The sequence below is a fragment of the Ovis canadensis genome, chromosome 18, assembly GCF_042477335.2.
Source record: "Ovis canadensis isolate MfBH-ARS-UI-01 breed Bighorn chromosome 18, ARS-UI_OviCan_v2, whole genome shotgun sequence".
Lineage (NCBI taxonomy): Eukaryota > Metazoa > Chordata > Mammalia > Artiodactyla > Bovidae > Ovis > Ovis canadensis.
In genome coordinates this window covers 57812860-57834632 of record NC_091262.1, presented here as the reverse complement: position 1 = coordinate 57834632, position 21773 = coordinate 57812860, and the positions used below count along the sequence as shown (strand labels likewise).

The following is a 21773-nucleotide window of genomic DNA, read 5'->3' as shown; positions in this document are numbered from 1 at the left end:
TATTTTTGGATAGTGCCTTACAACAGCAATGGGCTCATTTCTCTCAAATATCAGGTGTTTCTTTTTATGATAATATAAAACAGCTGCTAATTGAAATAGTACTAAGGAAAACCCCAGGAATCCATGTTAGAATTGTATTAGAATGTATCAGTGAAATCGAAGAGCTGACTTCCTCTTGGTAGAGCGAAAAGATCACGTGTTATATTTTGTGTCCTCTCATGTGCTCTTTGAAGCCTGGGATGCCCTTACCACCTACCCTTCCCCCACCCCCAGCCCTGCCGTATCTCCTGCCTTCTTGGCTTCTCGCCACCACCGTTCAGCATCTGGGGAGAATGTGCTTCCTCTGGAACATCTCATCCTCTGGTTGCCCCCACCTCTGGGGCTCCTGTGTTTTGTTTATACACCATAATGTAATTGTCTTCTCTTTATGCCACCCTTTCAAATTGGGCTGTTTTCATGCTGTCTTTTCTACTAATATGTAAGCTTCTTGAAGGTGAAGACCCATATCTTAGTCGTTTTTGAAATTTTATAGCAAAACTTTGCAGTAAATACTCACAAATGTTAGATGACCTTGGATAGTGAAAATACGACTGTCCTATTCACACATCAAGTACCTAGACAAATATTAACCTGGGGAAAAAACTGACTTTTGCTTACAAGTTGACAGTTACTACTATCTCTACCCTATTAACTTTCTCCACTGATACTCAAAACTTTATATGCTTGTAAAGAAGTTGAACTCTTAATCGAGTTATCACGCTTGTTTCATTTGAACACTGATTGAGATGCCCTCAGAGCCATTTGACTATTCACATTTTTACTACTATTAATAAAATTCATCTCTTGGAGGGGGGATAAATGAACTCCTTAAGATCACTAGTCGATCTGTATTTTACTCCATGTAAAACAATGCCTTCTGAATACCAGTGAGGTCAGTACTTCTCAAACTTACATGAATGTGAGTCAGCTAGGGATCCTTTGTTAACTGCATATTTGGACTCAGCAAACCTCAGGTTTGGCCTGAAATTTGGCATTTCTAGAATGCAATGGGGCAGGGACACCCAGCTGGTAGGTAGGCCCTTGCTGGTCTCTGTTCTCTCTGTGTGCCTGACCTTGGACTTAAAAACCCAAATCAGCACTTGCAAAAAAAAAAAAAGGGTAAAGTAATAATACTAATTCGCTCCTGCATAAAAGCCTGACTTAATTTTGTCTCCGTGTGACAATCTTTTTAGTTAATGGACAGGCTAGGCTGACTTGGCTTCTGAGAAAAGGCAGACATGCCAGCTATTACGTGCATTCCTTTCATGTGAATTTTCATATTCATATGGAAGAAGAGGAAAAAACTCATTTGCTTTGGGTGGGGGCGGGGGGGAAGTCCAGCCAGTCATCAGGTGGCAGCTAAATCCCTGAAGACCCAGCCTTGGAAAAATCTAAGATCAGAAAATACATCCCCTGTGCCATCTGCACGTGGCCCACCCAACAAACTCTGCACCTTCCCTCCTTCCTTCACTTGAGCCTTCCTCTACTGCAGGCGATGGCTGCATACCCAAATCAACAATTCAATTCCCCCTTTGTTTGTGTGGCAGATGACAAATGCATGGAGGGCATCTTGTGTTTCCTAGGCAGGCAGGGCACTTACTTTGATTGATGCTCGGTTGTGGAAAAAAATGAGCTGGGAAGGAATTACAATGGAGGGCCTGCAGACTGGAAGGGGGTATACTAATTAGTCCTGCATTAAGCAGTCGGCTTGCATTTGGCGATGAGACGCCTTCAGGAGGGAAGTGTAGGGGTTATTGATGCAAAACAGCATGGAATGCATTATGCCAGGTAGCTGTGTATTCGTTTTGTTAGGAAGTATAGAATTTTGTAATTAAGAAAGAAACAGGCTACTGTATTTTTTTAAACACCTCCCCAATGCATTGGGTAGGTGGTGCTTTTTAACTTTAATGATCTCATAGACAAGCTGGAAGTCCTCCTCTCTTCCCGAAATAACTCTGCCAGAGTTTTCTCATCCTGGGCCCAGTTCTAGGAAGGGAAGACTGATGCCACTTCTATACTTTCCAGCTCCTTTTTCCTCCCCTAAAGCTCCATTGCTGCAGAGCCTTGAGCCTTGCTGCTGGAACACATCGTAATGAAGAGAAAGGAAGATTTCCCCTCAGGCCACTCTTTCCAGGTTTTAGAGAGTCGTTGCTGATGTGACCCAGGAAGAACCCTAAGGCTATCTCAAGGCAAAAGGAGCATCTTCTGTAGACAGGGACGAAAGCACAACATGAGGCATGTTTCTCTGGATAGCACTCATGGTTTGCCCTTCTGTTTACTGGACTGTAGGCAGAGGCACAGCAGGGGAGGGTTGAGCCATTCCTATAGGTAAGGGGAGTGTGTGACTCCAGGGTGACATGACACTAAGGACTTCAGCCTACCAGGCTCTTCGGTCCATGGGGATTCTCTAGGCAAGAATAGTGGAGTAGGTTGCCATGCCCTTCTCGAGGTGATCTTCCAAACCAAGGGATAGAACCTGCGTCTCTTATATCTCCTGCATTGGCAGGCGGGTTCTTCACCACTAACGCCACCTTGGAACCCTGGAAAGCTTCAGGGTGATAGGGAAAGGGGCTCAAATCATTGCTAATATGGATGATTTAAAGTTCAAACTTTAAAATGTTGATTTGCTCCATTTGGCCTGAAGAATCAGTGGAGCTTGGTTCAGTGACTCCAGTGAGGTGGCATAAAGAAAAAAGTATCACACAGGTCTTTGGCACAGTGTGATGGAAGAGGACCTAAACTCCCTTGGTTTTGTCATTTCACTAACCCACTGTGTTGGTGTATATAATGTGATTCTTAGTGATTATTTATGTTGGAACCCAGTGAACGCTCACGTGTCTCGTGAACCTAGTGGCAGAGTAAATGGTCGAAAGTTTTTTGGTTCACTTTATCAGAGTTGTCGAATCCTGGTGCAGCCGAGATTTCCTTTCACTTTTCATATTCTAGAAACAAGCTCATCAATAGATTTACAGTTGTCTATGCTAGGAAAATAGATCCGAGTGATAAAGATAGCATTTTGAGTTATCAAAGGCTGTCAAGTCTTTTTTTTTTTTTAAGTTTTATCCATAAACTGGAGCATAAGACAGATCTCAAAATATCAGAAGTAAGATCAGATGACTACAACCTGCCTTTCATGGACAGAGCCAGGAATTGTGCCAATAGCTCTAGGAGGAAAAGCTAAATAGTTAATGTGGTTTATTTTTTAACCATCCCTTTGTTTTAGAATTCTATCTTATTCTTGAGCTGATTCCATGTCACCATGACCTTCTCCTGCCAAGAAGGCACAGTTGAGGCATCGTTCAGTAATAGCCTAGGGCTCTGGACAAGCAAGATGCTGTGCTGGCTTTTTGCCTTTTCTTCCAATGTTTACACAACCAAGACTTATTACATGCTCTGTCATTTTGTTACTGGGCTGGCTTTGGTTTGAGAATTAGGTAAACATCAGACATTCCATCACACAGTTTTAGACTCAATCTTACTTTATAATGATGTTAATGTTTATTGTACAAAGCGAGATGCATTTGTATATTTTAGCATTTTATTTCAGTCACAGAATGCAAAACCTGACACGGCATCAGTTTGATTTGTGTGTGTGTGTGATTGAAGATATTAAGCACTACAAGAACGCTGAAATTTCAATCTGATTAGGATCAAAATTCTTCAGGATCAAAACACTCCTTTTTCCTCCCCCTACAGTTTTACTAATTGTGTGCTACTTGACATTGTGGAGTTATTCCACAGCGTGATAGCTAAATATGTGAAGTGTATTTTACTGTGCTGAATTATCAGCTCATTCTATTTGTTTTTCATGCGTTTAAGGTTATTAAAAGAACTTAAAATTAGAAGTCATGTGCATAAGAGTTGAAAGACTGAACTCAATCATTGTTAGCAGACGAAATCATAAAGCAATAGCCAGTATGTCAATATCAAGTAATGAAAAAAAAATCACAGAATTTGAAAGCATACCTTCTATGTTTATTAGTTGGCAAGATACCAGGAAAATTAGGATACTAGCACAATACTGAATGGTGGACGGAGTTGTTTATTTTCAGCACTCTCAAATTATTCCAGGTACTGAAAATGAGATAAAAGTAGATCGGAAAGGATGGCTTCAAATGTATTTGTTGGAGACCTTTGCTTTATGGGAAGAAATGAACTGCCCTGGCTCACTGTTCCTGAGGAATTGTATTTCTTCAAGCTGTAAATCAAATCCCAGAGAGATAGCATGACGTTTTCCAAATAATAACGGAGGATGACAAAGTTCTTTTTTGTCAGCATCAGGCTTCTGAATTTAGACCTCGATTAAGATTCCAGAATGGAAAAGCACCAACCCCCCAACTCCACATACACGCACATGGTCTATGACTGTGTCTCACAAACATGCATTCATTTTAAAAGTCTGAATCTCTGGCATATCTGCATCACAAAATATACTCATGGCTTCCTCCAAAGATCCTGATTTTTCTCCATTTTCTCTGAATTCCCAGCTACAAAGAACCCGATGTTTCTTTTCAGGAAACAGCATCGTTTTTTTCCCTCAATTAATTGAAGAACCATCTGCTCCTGTGATACCCGACACCCATTTGTTCTCAGCAACAAGTGCGCTCCCTAAATCCCCGGGGAGCCATACCAAGGCACGCACTAGGGGTTGGGAGTAGAATCTGCCAGAGCTGCCTTGCAGACAGCCTTTTCCCAGAGACACAGCACATGCAGGACTTGACACTGACCTCGCTCCCATGTCAGTGCTGCTAATGCAGGGTTCAACACACAGTACGAGACGCTCACACTCTGAGACTCCGGCTAGCTTACTGTCTCTCCATCATGCTTCTGAACATCTCAGTTTGAAACGAGTCAACAACTGCAAAGGGCAGGAGAGAGCTCAAACAGCTGTCCTCAACCATGGCCAGAAAGGGAAGACAACATTACCACAGAGGCCACCTGGCTGACCTTACTACATAAAAGCTTCCGTTTCAAGCTGAACCATCTCATTTGTGTCCCCTTGCATGCATTTAAAACCAGAGTTCAGAACTGGGTTTAGAACCTTCTAGCAATGTAGATGGCAGAGCCCTCATCTTCTAGGAAGAGTCTATGGAATGGTCATAAAAAGGACCTCTCATTGGAAAAGAGAGCTTCTTCCTAAGAGGGCCACAGTGCCTCCCGATGGGACTTGAGACCCCTTGCACTCACAGTGAAAACAGCCCCTTGAAGTCTGATGAGGGAAAAGTGCATGAGGATGCTGGCGTGTGAGTCACCGTGTGGACCCAGCAGAGCACTGCTGGCCCGGCTTTGCTTAAACGCCCAGAAAATGTGCCTTGGAGGTGAGCCTGCTGGTCAGGAGCCGGGAACCAGACTCAAAGAGCTGAGATGACTTTTGCTCTTCCAGGAGTCGGGACATGGAGATACCCGCTTCTCTAAATAACCCTCTTTGTAGAAATACAGTGAAAAGTCAGTGCCTTTGAGAGCTGTAGTATTCACACTCTGCCCCTCCCCTCCTCCTCCCCATCCCTGGTCTGTGGCTAGTCAAGTAGGAATTTTTATGAGGCTCTGGCCTAGCTGAACTTGTCTTTTCCCACATTTATTTTGAAACAGAGACCACAAATTTCAGAGTAGAAGTAGCTCTAGAAAATGAAAGGGTCGAGAAGGCACTTAAGACAAAGGTCCCCCCATCACATCATGAGAGAGAGCATGCCGGAGACCACGAAATCCGGGGTGAGCACCTACAGATCCAGCAATTTCTCCGGGCCCCAAGATCCAGCTTTCAATCTAATTCCAATACAAGTTGAAGTGATTTATGTCTCACTTTTTCTCACTGTGCACTGACAGTCATCTCAAATGTGCAGGAGATGTGAAAGGAGAAATTGGCATGGAAACCAAAAAAAAAAAAAGCATCCAGGAGAGAGGACCCCAGCTGGGCTGTCCCCACGCACCGGAGGTACTTACAGTCCAAGTGACTGTGCCTGATGCCCTCGACATCTTCGGCGTGGATGAAGTGGTAGCATCTCTTCCCTACAATGTCTACGGGGGTCAGATCCATATAATCACTAATCCTACAAAGAGAAGAACACAGGCTGGAAATCAGAAGCAGGGGAAATATACAAATAGTTCAATGACTTAGAAACAGATCTATTGACAATTTTCCTTGTACCAGGGTACCTGTGAGGACTTGGCATTGAGGGAAAACCCCTTTTAGATAAAATTAATTTTCTTTAACATGTAACAATCCTTTCCTGAAGCCGGAACTGCGCTGGATCAAGCAGTTGTGTTGAAATAATTAGCTAGGTTTTTCTTTTTTTCTTTAGTATCAGAATATGCATTTAGACAACATAATTCCATGAAATTATTGAGAATCAGTAACAATACGAGATCCTCATTAGAGGCTAAGATAATTCAAGGTTACATAATAAAATAAAAACATGTTATGTTTATACCAAATGATTAGAGACACCTTTCATTTAAACAGATTGGTTTTCTATTGGGTATTTCCATGAAAAAAGGCTTCGACTGCTTCTTGGCACAAAATCCAAATTGGCATTTCAAGGGATATAATTTAAATGCTGAAACATACAGATGCCTGGGGGTATTATCTTTTTTTGTCTGAGTCATTTGAGAGCTCAGCTCTCACTCCTGGCCCTTTTAACTGGGACTTTGTGGTGGATTCCACACGGAAACTTTTAAACCATTTCGGCAGCTCTGCCGGGCTTGTGCTCGACTGTACGTGTGTGTAAGCCTCTGTCATTGATTGTCCAGACGCCAATGTCCTCAGGCAGGAGCACAGAAAAATAGAACAAAAATTGGAAAACACATTGGGCGGGGTGGGGGGATCTGCCTGGTTTACACAAACGCGCCTAAATGCTGCTTCTCTTCCTCCCTGTCCAAGTTCAGGTTCATTTTGGTCTGTCCCAGAGAGAATTTATCTCTTGTTTAATTGATTCTCTTTACTGCCCCTGTGCTTTTTATGTTTTATGACTTATCAAATATTAAGTGAATCTTTAGCTATGACACCTTGAAGAAACCCTGCAGGGGGAATGAAATCTGACCCCCAAAGGCAAGGAAATAAGAAACCAAACCAAACCAGGATAATATGGGATATAATGAAAATATCCTACCCAGGGAGTGAATTTCTCAGTGTCTAGCAATTTAAATCATATCTTTGGCCAAAATAGAATTCTTGGAGTGTTTTCTCAGGAGTCCTTGGTTTTCTGGTATAAAACAGATCAGCTGGTGTTTTCCTAAAACCATTAGTTGCTTTCCAAGCACAGTTCTCACCCCCTTTCTGCAAACGAGTGAATAAGGATGTCATTAAAGGCCTTCATTCCCTCCATGGTGTTTCTGGAATTTGCTGGATCCTCTGAAAGCATCAGAGGTTGGCTTTGCCCAGGGCTGTCCCAGGATTCTGAGGAGAGTCCAGGAGAGGCCCCTGTTTTCTAGTTAGCAATTCCCTAAGTAAACAATGAACCCTGGGGAAAGGCACCCGGTTCTTTAGGGAAGATAGTTCTTTAGTTTACTTTTTATTTGAATGAAATCCTTCAAAACAATGGAAACACTTCTGTGTACTCCCAGAGCCTATTATCAAGGTGAATGTGATGAGCTCCGTGTTCAAAGACCTCTTCATCTATGTGTACAAAACCCTAGACCAGTCTGACAACCTGTATATCAGGATCAAAATCCCGATGGCAACTATACTCCAAGACCCAGTTTCCTCATCTGTGAAACAACTTCAGAGGCTGGTGAGGGTACTAATGAATGAAATGACGTGAATATAGCATGGTGCCCGGCACACAAGATATGCTGCTCTCTCAGATTAAATATGCAATTACTTCTAACAGGGGTCCTTTTAAATAATTACTGTCATCTTCAGTAGGGAAATAATGCTGTATTATACTGGCTGATAAGGGGTTGTGGAAAAAAAGACATGTTTTAATGGGAGGAAAGATACATGAAGTGGGCCATAGAAAGTGATCTCAATTACTAGAGTGACACCATCAGGCACCCAAGTCCATGGAGTGCATCGAAAGAATTAATCAACCTGTGACCACAGGCCTGAGAATTAAGTGATGGCTTAAGGATTTCTGGGAGCTAGGTAAATGAGATGAGGCTTCATTTTTTTTTTTTTTTTTTTTTGGTGGTGAGTGGTGCTGGTAGAACTCTCAATCAAGGGAACTGACATCTGTTTTCAAAGACGCAAAGCCATAGTTCATCCTTTGACTGTCTACCGCCTCCCTGGGTATCCAATGTTCTACATTTTAAAACAGAAGAGACTGCTTCATGGGCTGTATATTTTCTTTCATGGGTGCACACATATGAAAGATCCCCACGGTGGTTATTTGGACCGCTTCTTTACCATTTAACCTGACTTCTGAAGAGAAATTAGAGACAGGGAATGCAGGGAGGTCTGCAGAGGTAGGGTGTTTGAGTCTGACAGATAGAGTTCAAGTCTTGGCCTCAGTCAAGACACTTACCCTCTCTGTCTAAGCTGGCACTGCCTGGCACTGGTGGGCATGGGCAACACCAGCCTCTCAGACTGTCCTGAAGCTTCAATGAGACAGCACTTTAAATGTGCTTCGCACGCCACCAAGGGTGTAGGAGGTGTTCAATAAATGTTAGTGCTCTCTATTATTCCTGGCCAACTCTAGCTACTCATTCTGGTGAACTCATCTTCCTGATTCTCTGTGGCCATTGAAGAATGCCTTGGACATAGCCAGGTAGGTATATAGTCATGGTGATAAGAATTTTAATAAATACTCTCAAAACTTGACAAATAGATTGAACTACTCATTAGATAATACTCCTTAGATAATAGGCTCATGATATCTTCTCCCTGCCTGAACACCCTAAAGGTTGAGTGGGTTATCTTTTCCCAGTGAATCCTTTCCTCTGAGTCAAAGCCTGACCAGGAAGGGAAGACATTTCTAGTTTGATCCCAACATCTTTAGCGCTTCCCAGTGGACTGGATATGGGCACTGCCTGTCGTCTTCATGTCTGGGCCCGGGAGAGAGATCACTTTCCTAAACCACTTGACCATCCTGTTCTTTTGTTCCCATCACCCCCTGTCCTGTCCCCAAGAATGATCAACACTGCCAAGCTTCCTTCCCACAGCCACACGTGAGCACCTCCCCCCACCCCCTCCCCCTGCCCTGGGATTCTCTCTTCCTCACATCAGTCTGATGATAGACTGGTGACTTCTAGGTGAAAGGTCTGAAGGGGCACTGTCCCATCTCCTTGTCCTTTGCTTTGTGCCTAATGAAACAGTGAACTGCTTAACCAGAGGCTAAAAAGTCCTTTTGTAAAAGCTCAGTGTTGAGAAAGGACTGCCAAGTCACTTATATGATGGGTCATCTTTCTTTAATCTATCCAAGTGAAATCCTCAGGCTTAAGAAGTGTTATTGAAGAGTTCTGCAAATTTCTTTTCTGTCTTTTTTTCCTCTGGGGAATCTCAAATTCTTATTTGTTCTCTACATGCTTTGTGTACTTCCTAAATTTGACTATTGAAGTCCTTACCCCCCCACTCCTACCTTGGGATAGTATTTGGAGGTGGGATCTTTGAGAGTAATTAGTTTTAAATGAGGTCAGAAAGGTGGAGCCCCCATGATGGGATTAGTGTCCTTAAAAGATGGAGAAAGATCAGAGCTTGCCCTCCCATATATGAGAACATAGCAAGAAGCCAGAAACACACCCTACCCTGCACCCCCACCCCCCACCCCAGCCTGCCACCAAAGGAACCTCGTCAGCCTGCACCTTGATCTTAGACTTCTCGGCCTCCAGAACTGTGAGAAATGTCTGTTGTTTGAGCCACCCGGTCTATGGGGATTTGTCCTAGCAACCTGAGCTGACTAGGAGAAGGTACTCAATGCCTGTGTGAACACTGCCCATCATAGGGCTGGGCCCTTGCAGTAGTCAGGAAGGGGGTCTGGCTGAGGCATTAGGAGATAGCTCTCGCTGCACTGATTTGCCAAGAATGTCTCAATCCTGCTCTCTCCTTGGGTTCTCAGCCAGAATGGGTCTCAGTTACAACATATGGATGCCTGGGTATCCTAATTCATCCCATTGTTGTCCCTAATGTAAATCAGGGCAGTGATGTAAATTTCAAATAAAAAGCATGGTTGGTGTCAGTCCAAGCAGCCATTAAAAATAAGATCAGGATTTATAATGAGCCTCATTGGGAGAGTAAAATCCTTCAGACTGCTGAAAACACCGGCCCTTACCAATGTGCAACATACAACAGGGCAAATGAAAACAAAAACGAAGTACCTATTTTCACAGTAAATGATATTGAGGTCCATATTTACTCGAGTGACGAACATATGGCAGTCAATTCTGACTTCATTGATCGTAGGGGGAGGCAGGGCATGAGCCACAACCACGAGACCCATGATTTGGCTGGGGACGGTCCTCCCGTGGGACAGTGACACCCTCAGTCGTAGCCGGCCCGTTATGTGAATCACCTGGAATAGAACATTAAGTACAGGACACAGTCAAATTTACATCCGGGCTGTAACAGTACTTCTTTTGAGAAATGCAGAATCGCGTCTGGATAACGAATGTTAGCTTGAATCTGGTGTAATCATAAGGGCTGTCAAAGTGCCCTCAGTGTCCTCAAGGCAAGAGACAAAAGAGAAATAGTCTTATACTCTGAGCATTTCTCGGGGCAGCATTATTACTGTGCTGTTACTATTTTTCAAGACTTATATATATATTTTTTTCAGGTTTAGAGGAAGTTCACAACCAGATAAAAGGACAAAGTGAGCCCTGAGCTGCAAAAAGAAATGTTTGCATTTTCATCCCTTACTAGTGGACGATATCTGTGCTTCTCCATATTTCTACTGAACGGGATTCCATGGACGTCTCTTTTCAGAGGTGTGGCTCAGAGCCTTCCTTCATTCTCAAAACAGCCAAAGACTCTAGTGATTAAGAGATTCAGTGACAATGACCATAAATGTGTCCTTTTGAGCATACTTTCCATGTTAGGCAGTGCCGAGTTACCTGTACATGTAACACCATGCTTTATCACAATGCCCTCTCAGATCAAAGGTCAGAGGACCTCAGCATATGATTTGTTCCTTGAGCTCTTACCACAGTAGATTAGGAAGGCTTGCACCATTTTGGTGACAGTCCGAAGTACTTGCTCAGAAACCGGAGGGATTTTTGGTTTCTTAGCCAAACTATGCCATGGATAGTCCTGGCCACCCACCCAGATCTAAACAAAGTTGGTTCATCATCTTCACATTATTTTCAATGGTATGTTTTTATAAAGCCATGTTTAGAAAAAATTCCTTTGTTTATGAATTGAACATAGGAGATGAGTCACAATGTGAGTTTCCTTAAATAATGTTTTGGGAAAATGAAATCATAGAAAGATGGAAAGAGTGAGGATTTGTGTGGCGCTGCTTCTGGGTGACAGAAGGCATGTGTGTATATGTATGTGTGTACGCTAGATGGGTTCCTAGCGCCCTGTGACAGCGTGGGGCACCCTCCAAACCAGGTTGTAGAAGTAGTCGCCACCATTCCCTGTACCTTGGAGCTCAGTTTGTAGCTGGTCGAGTTTCTGTGTTTGGTTTGCCGCTCCAAATGCACCCCTGAGCACCAGAGACACCTTTTGAGAATCTCCTTTTCCCTCCTTGTTGGAAGAAACTGAAGTGGGAAGTGAGTCCCTGACCTCCCTGGAGCGATAAGAACTAGCATCTGCTCTCCTTCCTAGGGGCTTGGCTGGTAATTCCTTTTTCATTGTGTTTTTAAGTTATTCAGTCTTCCAAAAGCAAAGCCACACTGCTGTCAGTCAGGAAGCAGGATCAAAGCTTATGAGGCCGCCCTTCGGAGTCCTGGCTGTTCTAAATGATACCTCTTCCCTTTCCTCCTTCATGTTTGAGCCCAGAGCTGTGGATCTGGAAACCAACGAGGAGGATTATTTAGGTTATTTTAGGAGCAGCTTTTTGACCACCCACATTGAAGTTGACTAAATTCATGCTTAATGCACCTTTGCTTTCAGCTTTGGTCAGACGAGCTACTTTATGAATATTTGAAAATGTTCCTAGAGGCAAGGATGCTAAAACATCATCACAGACACATATTTTTGCAAGACCTCATTAACTAATAAAGAAATAGCTAAAAGAAATGGGATTAGCTTCACAGGAGGGGTGTTAACAGTCCCTGGTCCTCCTCCCAGCTAGGCTTACATAGATGCTCATTTATCATTATCTGTCTTGTTTTATCAGGAACACTCAGCTTCTTGGAAAAACACAGATCTATAAATGCTCAGGAAAACTCACACCCAGAAATGATATGTTAAATAAATCCCCACTTGGTATTCTCTTCCAAAGCAATTTAAAGGCATCTGGGGTAGCAGACATTTGAGGAAGCCAGGCAGGCTACTGGGGAGCTGTGTGCGTGTCAGAGCCACCAGCCTCTGATCTCCTCCAGCTTTGCCCAAGGCCACTGAGCTGTTGAAAGGGGTCAAAATTTGGGCTGGGCAGGGACCTAGATTTGCCATCTCCTGATTTTGTTCTCCTGGAGAAAGCCACTCTACCTCACTGCAGCTCTTTCTTTTCTGTGAAATGGGGATAATAATGACTATTCTGTAGTTATGTCATGAAAGCCAAAGGAGGCAGTTGTGGCAAACACTTTCTAAATTGTAAAGAAGTATAAAAATGTTCATTATAGTTCTGTTTGCCCTTAAAAATGATAAGGGTAAGGACTGATTATACATTTGATCTTGACCACAGGCCAAATAAATAATAAGGATCATGTCATTTTGTATTTGGGAGAAAAATTGGGAGAGTCTATTTTAGGTCATTCTCCTTTTCATTTTTTAAGTGAGGAAAGTGGCTCTGTAACATTCCTCCCCTAACCAGAATCATCGGGCTTGGAAATGGCAAAGAGAGCCTAGAATCCGTTTCTAGGTTGTGTTTGCCCCTGGAGAAGGAAATGGCAACCGGCTCCAGTATTCTTGCCTGGGAAATCCCATGGATGGAGGAGCCTGGCGGGCTGCAGTCCATGGTGTTGCAAAGAGTTGGACACGACCGGGTACTTGTCAGCAGGAGGTTGTGTTTGAACGTCATTTCAACTTTGTTATGCTTTTATACGTTTTAAATGCATATTCATATTGAACCAAAACATCAGAGGTTTATACCAGATGCCAATTTACTGCCTTAACTAAACTGTATATGAACCTTTGAAATGATTTCATATATGGCAGAAGCCCAAATTATTTGAACAGTCTGAGAAACTATACAAACTAAGAAGGGAAAAGAAACCTAAGAAAATCGCCAATGCAATAAACAAAGCAGTTGTCAAGAAATGTCAAAGAACATCAGAGTGTGTCTGAGTGTATGTACATCTTGGGCGGGGGAGGGGGAGAGTGAGGTTGAAGAGAAGAAAAGATAGGTTAGGTCCTGTAATTAATTTGGGGGTTTAAATTATGGTATTTCCCCCAAATCCATTTTATAAGGCCAACAATTGGGTTTTTTTTTCCCTCCCATTGTGAGAAGTTATGTTCAGATTTTAGAAACATGGCAGAGAACATGTATCCAAACTGTTTGTTTGTTTTACTTTGTAGCTGCTTTGAAGGCCTGAGGCTGGATAAAAAGTATTATCAGAAGATCTGGGTTCATATCCTAGCTCTGGCACTGCTTAGTCATGCAACTGTGATGCTCAGGGAATTGAAATGACTTGCTTACTTTCCAGGTCAGCATATTAGGGATTAAAAATGTAGTACAGAGAATAAGTACTCTGTAAAGATGTCTTTCGTTTTCTTAATGAGGTCATCAAAGGGCACTCTTTTGGTTTTTTAGTTTCTAAAACATATGCAAGGAGTCTTGATAGGTACCAGAGAGAAGACCAAGGTGGATCAAATGTAAACCAGTTCTCAAGAGTTTACAGACTACACAGTGAGAGGACACAAACAATTACTCTTAATATATTAAGACTGGGAGATGACACAGGGTCTGCTCAAGTGGTTTCTCCATTTTGGTTATATGACAGAATCTCCTGTGCAGTGTTGTTAAAGCATGGATTCTGAGGCTGCCTGCCCCAGAGATTCTAATTAGGTAGGACTGGGCTGGGGTCCAACATTTGTTTTTTAGAACATCAAAGGTGAAATCTACTACAGGATAGTGTCTGGCTAAAGTGTTTGGACTTCTACCAGTGGTTCTCAACCTTACTACACATTGAAATCATCCAGGGAGTGGAGTCCCCACGTCCAAGCTGTATCTAACACCAGTAAAATATGGACCTCTGGGATATAGGGCTGCTGAGAGGATTAAGTAGAAATGTATACAAAGTGCCTGGGTATATGCCTGATACACAGTATATGCTCAAAAAAAAAAAAATACTATCTTCTTAAATAAAAATTGTACCAAAGGAAAGGTATAGAATGAAATCTTTGGGATGTCAGGGTAGGCAGAAAATACTTTTGACTGAATGGATCTGGAAGGCTACATGAAACTGGCACTAAATTAAAACTGCCATAAGATATAATCATAGAATGGGAAAAGGTGTTCCAGATAGAGAAAAGGGCTGGAATATAAAGTACAATAGAAACAAATACAAAAGATAACCTATTGGAGACACCTAGGGAGCCAGGAGCATTCCAACGAGGGTTAGGAGAAGAGACGGAGATGGGGCAAATACTAGGTACAAGCAGAAGTTGGCAATGGGACCTGGGGAGAAGCATGGTGATTTTGAGCCTGTGTCATAGACGATGATGGTAGACTAAATGGTGACTGGGAATGCAGGAATTGCTGGCAAAGGGATGAAAAAGATTTCCCTGTGGACCCTTAGTCTTTGAGCAGCCTGGGGAGATGCTGGGGAAGGTGTCCTTTGATTGTTGGAAAAAGGGGTTGAGTGCTTAAGAGATGAGAGATGAAGGTATGGTTGAAGACTTGGTTGGTTGGTTGGTTTGTGCTTCACTTTGGTTTTTTTTTTTTTTTTTTGACTGGAGGTGATACTTAAAACCAAGCAATGGAATTACCAACAGAGAAAACAGATAAGAGAAGAACACCAAAGGCATCCCTCCACCATGCCAGCCCTTTGAGTATCTGAAGCCTAAAGCAACTTAACTTCTCTAAATTGAATTTCTTGTACTCTGTAATGATTACTTTTGCTTAAAAGGTGACCATTTCTGAAAACTCTAAGCCCCCTTTTTCTCCACCCACAATTCCGTTCGGACATAAATGCCAAGCTTGCCACATGGTCACCAGGCCCCGTGGTAACATCCCAAAGAATGGGATGGCTTTTTTGTACCATTAAGCAGGTGAATGAGAAATGATCTTGTATACAAGTAAGTAGATAAACCTAAATACTAATATGATTTCAAGAACCGTGAAACCATAAAAATGGTCATTTTAAAGTGAAAGGAATACTGTGGCTTAGAAATAACATTGAATTGGGAAACAGAACAATTGATCTCAGTTCTGGTTCTGGTGACTTTGGGCACGTCTTCTAGCTTGAGCAGGGCAGCGTTTCCTCAGATATAAAAGGGAAGGTAAGAGTCAGGTGCTGATACCTAGGGTTCTGCCTAAGTTCTAGAGAATTCTATGACCTACTGCTCAGTAGAGGGGCTGTCACCGTGCTGTTACCCTACCTGCCACTCCCCTGGCAGCTCCGTGGTGAGGGCAGGAGCTTCCAAGGACAGCTGCAAGCTAATCAATGCAGAGTTTACTTTAAGAATTAATCAGTAGGGGTTTAGGGGTCGTATCCGAGTTGGAACGTGCTTTGGTGTTGGCCAATGCCAGGTAAAAATTGCCTCTGTGTCCTACAGGTTTGTCTTGGTCTGTTCTTTAATCTACAGACATTCTTCAAAAGAGATTTCTGAGTGAAAAGATTCTTGGACCCCGAGCTCAATTTTATGTAAGAGCTCAGTTCTCACATTTCCTTTCATTGTTCTTGTTTTATCATAAAGAGCTGTGCAAAAAATGCTAAAGCCCATATTTTTCTAAACCCCTTACACAGCACTGCCCAGACACCAGCAACAGTGGCGCAGTAAGCACAGGATTTCTGAGTGGAAATCCCACCATCTTTGATAAAAATGTCCAAATTAGCATCATTTGACAGTTCCACATTGAAGAAATCAGCGTCTGACTTTTAGTTTTCTTCTTGGACACAAGAAGTGAGTGTGCGCCGTGTAGAGAGTACATGATCACGGAGTTTAGGACGAATGTGGGAGTGTTAACAAGCCATGATTCTTGGACAAATATATATTTCTCTTCCTGCCATATGCTCCTTTCTGTCATCTGTTGGTGATAAACACTTAGATGCGCTCCACTAATATCTTCTCATTATAAACAAGCCCATCACAAAGACCTTGATAAAACCTCCCCTCTGTCAATACTTAAGGAAAGAAAGTCCGTGACGGGAAAATACATCTGGAAGCTATTCTCCATTCTTTTAGGAATAAATCTCACTACTAGTCCTATGAAACATTTTCTTTATCAAAAGGAAGTGCTAAGTATTATGTGCATTATTTTCCACATATAATGTAAAGTACAGAATAAGGCTAAGCACAGGGAGGAACCAAGAAGCTGCAGGCAGGAAAAAAAACTATGATTCCCTAGGTTTAGAGCAGCTTCAGAGATTTTTTTTTTTACTTGTCCTTTAAAGGAATCCAAATTTACCTTAAAAATTAAGCTTCCTTCTGGCGCTCTGGTCTTTTTTCTTTTATTCCCCTGTAAAGGTCTGGTTCAGCATACAGATCATCAAATCACTAGCTCGGGTGGGAGAGTTAGCTAATTATTTTTAAGTGATGGGGGCTCTGGTGGCCCACATCTGCTGAAAGATAAGGGCTTAGCTGGGTCTTCTGAATCTAAACATCTAGCCTACAGCCTAACAACTTAATCTAAACCAGCAGGAGAATATCAACCTCATGTAAATTACTTCATGCAAATTTTTAGGGAGTGGGATTTCCTGAATTTAGAGCATTATCATCGGATGGAGAAACTACCCTAACAGGTCTCTCTGTCCCTGTCTCTCTGACTCCTGAAACCTAAGTCTTTGCACAAGGCCTGAAAAAACCAATTCATCTGAGACCAGGAACTTGTCCATAGAGGCAGACACTAAGGAGAAGAGGGCTCGCAGCTGAAGGAAGTGCCTTTGGGCTTTGTGAGGGGCAGGAGAACAGCAAGCAGTGTTAGTTCCCTTCCCTTTCCAGCATCTCAGATTTTATTTCTAGAAACTGACTGGCTTCTAGGAATGTTCATCATAATTCACAGTGAAACTTAAGCAATGGGGGATAAGAAAGGACAGAAGAGGGACAAGCTGACTTCTCAAGGCAGAGGTGAGATTGAGGGTGAGGGGAGAGGTCCAGGGGCAAATTGGGTCTTGGCAGGGAGCAGGTAAAGATGCATGCCTCTTCCAGGGCCAAAGGAGATGCAACAGAGGAGAGGTGGACGTGGAATGTCATCATCAACTAGGTGGAATGTCATCATCAATTCAGGAACCACGTGGTTGGCAGGAGGCTTTCTGAAAGTTTGTCCCTAAGAATTTCCTTAAGAGCAAGGCTCTTCAGGCTTGGGTAGGATTTAGCACTTAAGGCTAGAGGACTAGCAAGAACTGGAGAGAGTTTTAGATGGGCTCAACTTAAGGGCAGCTGTGGTGGTGGAGAAGAAAGGGGAGGCTGGGTACAAGGGAAGTATTCAGGGCAAAGTTAAGGAAGAGGAACCCCAGCAGTTCTCTCAGGTAGAAGGACAACAGTGAGAAAGTGTGAATTCCCAGGGACTCCGTTTGGTTTGACTGTTAAAGAGATGAGCAGGAAGGGGAATGTAATTTGAGTACAACCAGTTGATGGTCTGATGGCTGAAAAGATTCACCAAGGGTGGGATGCAGAAGTGGACAAACCTAGAGCTGTAGATAAGGGCATTCCCGACTCTGGTAGGCAGAGGAAGGAAGGGAGCCAGGGGATAATTTCTCTGTTTTCACTGAGATCTTAAGGTCCTGAAAGCAAAGACTCATGATGCATAAACATGAGGAAGGGGGCATTCTTCCTCTTGCAGCTGAAGTCAACTTCCTCTGTCCTATACACAAATAACTAAATGAGCCAAGCACACGGGGGAAACATATTTTGCACTTTAATTAGAAAGCCCACAACACCTAATGCTGATATCAGGGATTTATTTAAAAGCCCAAACCCTCTAGGGTTAGTGGTTTTTAAATCTGAGCATGTACGAGAATCACTTGGCGAGCTAGATCCAGGGCAGGAATACAGATGCAGGTGTACAGAACAGACATGTACATGAAGGCAGGGAGGGTGGGATAACTGGGAGATTAGGTTTGACACAAATATACTACCATGTGTAAAACAGATAGCTAGTGGGAACCTGTGGTATGTGGGAGGGAGAGGATATATGCACATACACGGCTGGTCCACCTTGTACAGCAGAAACTAACATAACATTGTAAAGCAATTATATTCCAATTAAAAAAATAACACACACACAAATAATAGGGATTCCAAAGTCCTGTGCCCCAAACTCTGGATTCTTTCAAGCTGGAAAGGAACCTGGAAATCTCCGTGCCACCCAGCATTCCAAGGGCTTTTATGCCAGTGGTTAGCATAGCCATTCTTTCAGTTTTGTTTTAAGGGTAGGCCACTGGGGTCACAAAGTGGGGCTTCCCTGGTGGCTCAGCCAGTAAAGAATCTGCCTGCAGTGCAGGAGACCTGGGTTCAGTCCCTGGGCTGGGAAAATCCCCTGGAGAAGGAAATGGCAACCCACTCAAGTAATCTTGCCTAGAGGATCCCATGGACAGAGGGGCCTGGTGGGCCATAGTCTCTGGGGTCGCAAGAATTGGGACATGACTTAGTGACTAAACTACCACTCTTGGGTCTGTCTAGCTGCAGCATCATCTTTTTCTAGAGCTGAACGGATCTAGACATCTTAGGAAGATGACCTAGTGGCTTATCACAGACTGCTTCCTAAATGAGCAAAGAAAGATGTACATGTACGGTTAAATCAGGGCCCAAAACCCCCCTACTCTGTAAACACAACCCCTTGTCTTGGTTCCCTGGAAGTGGAGGATCAGCTCTTGATAAGCAGAAACCCTGGGCTGCTGTGGGATTGGGGCGTGTTTTCTGTGCACAGGGCTGCCTGAGGGAGGCGCTGGGAGCCCTGCCAAGGCTCCTTTACTTGTGGGCTGCAGTATCGTACCCCAGGCGTCTCCGGAGAGGTGGAGCTCTGCCAGTCCCTTCTCCCTAGCCCAGCCTGCCCCTGGCTTAGCTCCTGATTAATTCAGGGGAATCCTGGGAGGTTAACCCTTAATTTGATGGCTTCAGTGGGGAGCTTGAGAGATTGGTGGTAATTTATCACCCTCAGTTGTTTTTTTTTTTTTTTAATGTATGAACATTTTCCAAGGCAACACATAAAAAATTATTTTTAAAATCCACATTTAAAAAACATTAGCCACAGCATTCTTTTCTTACATGACTGTATCCTCCAAACACAGCAATTACTTCTCATCCATCTCTGTTAACAAGCTTCAAATATATAACATAAAAAATGTAACTACAATTAGAGCCTTAGAGTCTCAAAATGTGGTCAGACTCCATATTTGTTTCCTATTCCTTTCGGAGAAAACAGTCTTTCTTCTACCAGAGATAAGATTTTTTTTTTATTGGGATAGTTTAAGCTGAAGAGATTTCCTTAACGAGATTATGTAAATATATGCCAAGGCTATAAACCACATTTTCTCAGAGAGTGGAACACTTCAAATATCATTTAATCAAACAGGACCATGGGTAGAAACACCTTTATAAATTGTTAAGGGGCAAAGCAAGAAGGCTGAACTACACACATCTGATCAAATTTCATTTCATTCAGTTACTTTATTAAAGTCTCCTAGAGAAGGACAGAGGAACACTACCTCTGTGGAGGGCAGAATTTTTAGTCCTCTGTCACTTGACGTGGAGGAGGGATATTGCCCCTCACGGCCCCTGGAGGCCCCTATGGCTTAATGTCACTGACTTGAGGGTAGAGGGGCAGTGCTCCTCAGTGTAACTGACTGCAATTGTATTTCCAACAGCATTAAAGAGAGGAAAAAAAAAGAGACTCAGAATTAGTCTTATGCCAAGTGATCCTTCACCTATAGGTGCTGTGGAAACACTGTATCATACTCTTTCTTTTCTTGAGCACTCAGGAGCTCCTATTAGGAAACAGATAATTCAGATATTCTCTGTTTTCTGTTCTTGCTCCATTCATCTTTGTGGAAGGCATGTTTTGCGTCAATTTCTTGAGTTTAGTGACACGTCTTGTTCTAAGTTAGTCTCGCACACCTTTGCTTCTATTGGCTAACGGAATTTATACTCGCTCTAATCTGCGACAAATGGCCAGAGACAGCTGTGGACCTTGCTGAGTGCTTGTCTGTGTGAAGATAGTAGCTCTAGAGAGCTCTCTGCTCTCCTGAGAAAGGTCAAGGCAGCTCTTCTCTGTCTCCGGGCTTCCCAGGTGGCACTGGTGGTAAAGAGCCAGCCTGCCGATGCAGGAGACATGAGAGGCATCCGGTCTCTGGGTAGGGGAGATGCCCTGGAGGAGGGCACGGCAGCCCCCTCCAATATTCTTGCCTGGAAAATCCCATGGACAGAGAAGCCTGGTGGGCTACACTCCTTAGGGTTTCACAGATTTGGACGCGACTGAAGCGACTTAGCACTCTGTCCCCTCCACCTGGCCTGAAGGGCTGCAGAGTAAATGGTTACATTTTGTTAAGACGAAAAAGCCTTCAGAGGAAGAGCTCCAAGATATGGGAGTCAGCTCCTCCCCTCTTCCTCAGTGGCAGAGGATACAGAATTAAAGACAATTATCCACGTGGATGGGTAGACTGGTCCTTGTGGAAGGGCAACTCTGCTGTCTCAGGAGCTGAAACATTTTTTTTAAAGCAGCCGTTCCTCTTAAAGAGAAAACACACACACAAGGACTTGAATTTCTGATAATTAAAAAAAAAAAAACAAAAACTGAATGCAAACAGAGGGGTCCTAAATACAGTGGAACAATGAAAGTCCGGACATTCCCCAAATTTAGACATGAAACTCCTTACAGATCAAACTTAAAAGTGATCCCTTCCTAGGAGGCTGTTGTAGGGAACATGAACTCTTCAGGAATGCAAGAACAAGGAATTCTCTTAAGCTAGGCACTTTAGACCCAAATAGGTGCAAGAAACAAAGAATGCCCAGTAGGAGCCAAGGTGCCTCACTTTTATTGGCACACTAAGGCAGTGTTCAGTTCTGTGTTTGCAGCGAGGCGCTCCTTTCTCTGCGTCAGTTTCCTCACTGGGAAAGTGAGTGGGCTTAACTACATGGGGTCTGAGACCCTTCCTTGCTGTGGTGTCTGTTCAATCTGGCATGTTTAAACATGAAGCTTTGAGCCATCATCAAAGCCCTAAACCTCTATAACTTCCCATCTGTATTATCTTGGTTCCATTCTTCGTGAGGCCTGGATGTTACGTGTTAGGCATTGATTAGGAAAGGACATTTTCTGAAATGTTTCTCAACCTGCCCTCCGTCTGCTATAGCTGATATTTTATAAGGCTGCTTCATTCAGCCCTATATCTCATCCTTAATGAGAGCAATTTCTAGGAATGACAGGCCTCTCAAAACGTCTTGCTTTGTGGAGTGAATGAATCCACTCCCTGCCAAACCTTCTTTGTGTGGCCCCCCAGAGAGACAGTGCGCTGGGGCTAGGGGAGTGCCTTGCAGACTACTTCGTGCATCTGCCCACCTTACAGTCATGGAGACTGAGGCTCAGTGAGGTGAAATGTCTTGC

The 21773-nt window shown here is 43.2% G+C and overlaps 1 protein-coding gene across 6 annotated transcripts in view; it reads right to left on the bottom strand.

Moving 5' to 3' along the window:
* Positions 1-21773, bottom strand: part of NPAS3 (neuronal PAS domain protein 3) — a 962475-nt gene that overhangs the window by 18585 nt on the left and 922117 nt on the right. For all 6 annotated transcript variants that reach the window (XM_069558691.1, XM_069558689.1, XM_069558690.1 and 3 more), the window contains 2 exons: positions 10288-10481; positions 5980-6086 (listed from right to left, as the gene is read on the bottom strand). In XM_069558691.1, the coding sequence (XP_069414792.1) occupies positions 5980-6086; positions 10288-10481 (301 nt within the window). The remainder of the gene's footprint in view (positions 1-5979; positions 6087-10287; positions 10482-21773) is intronic.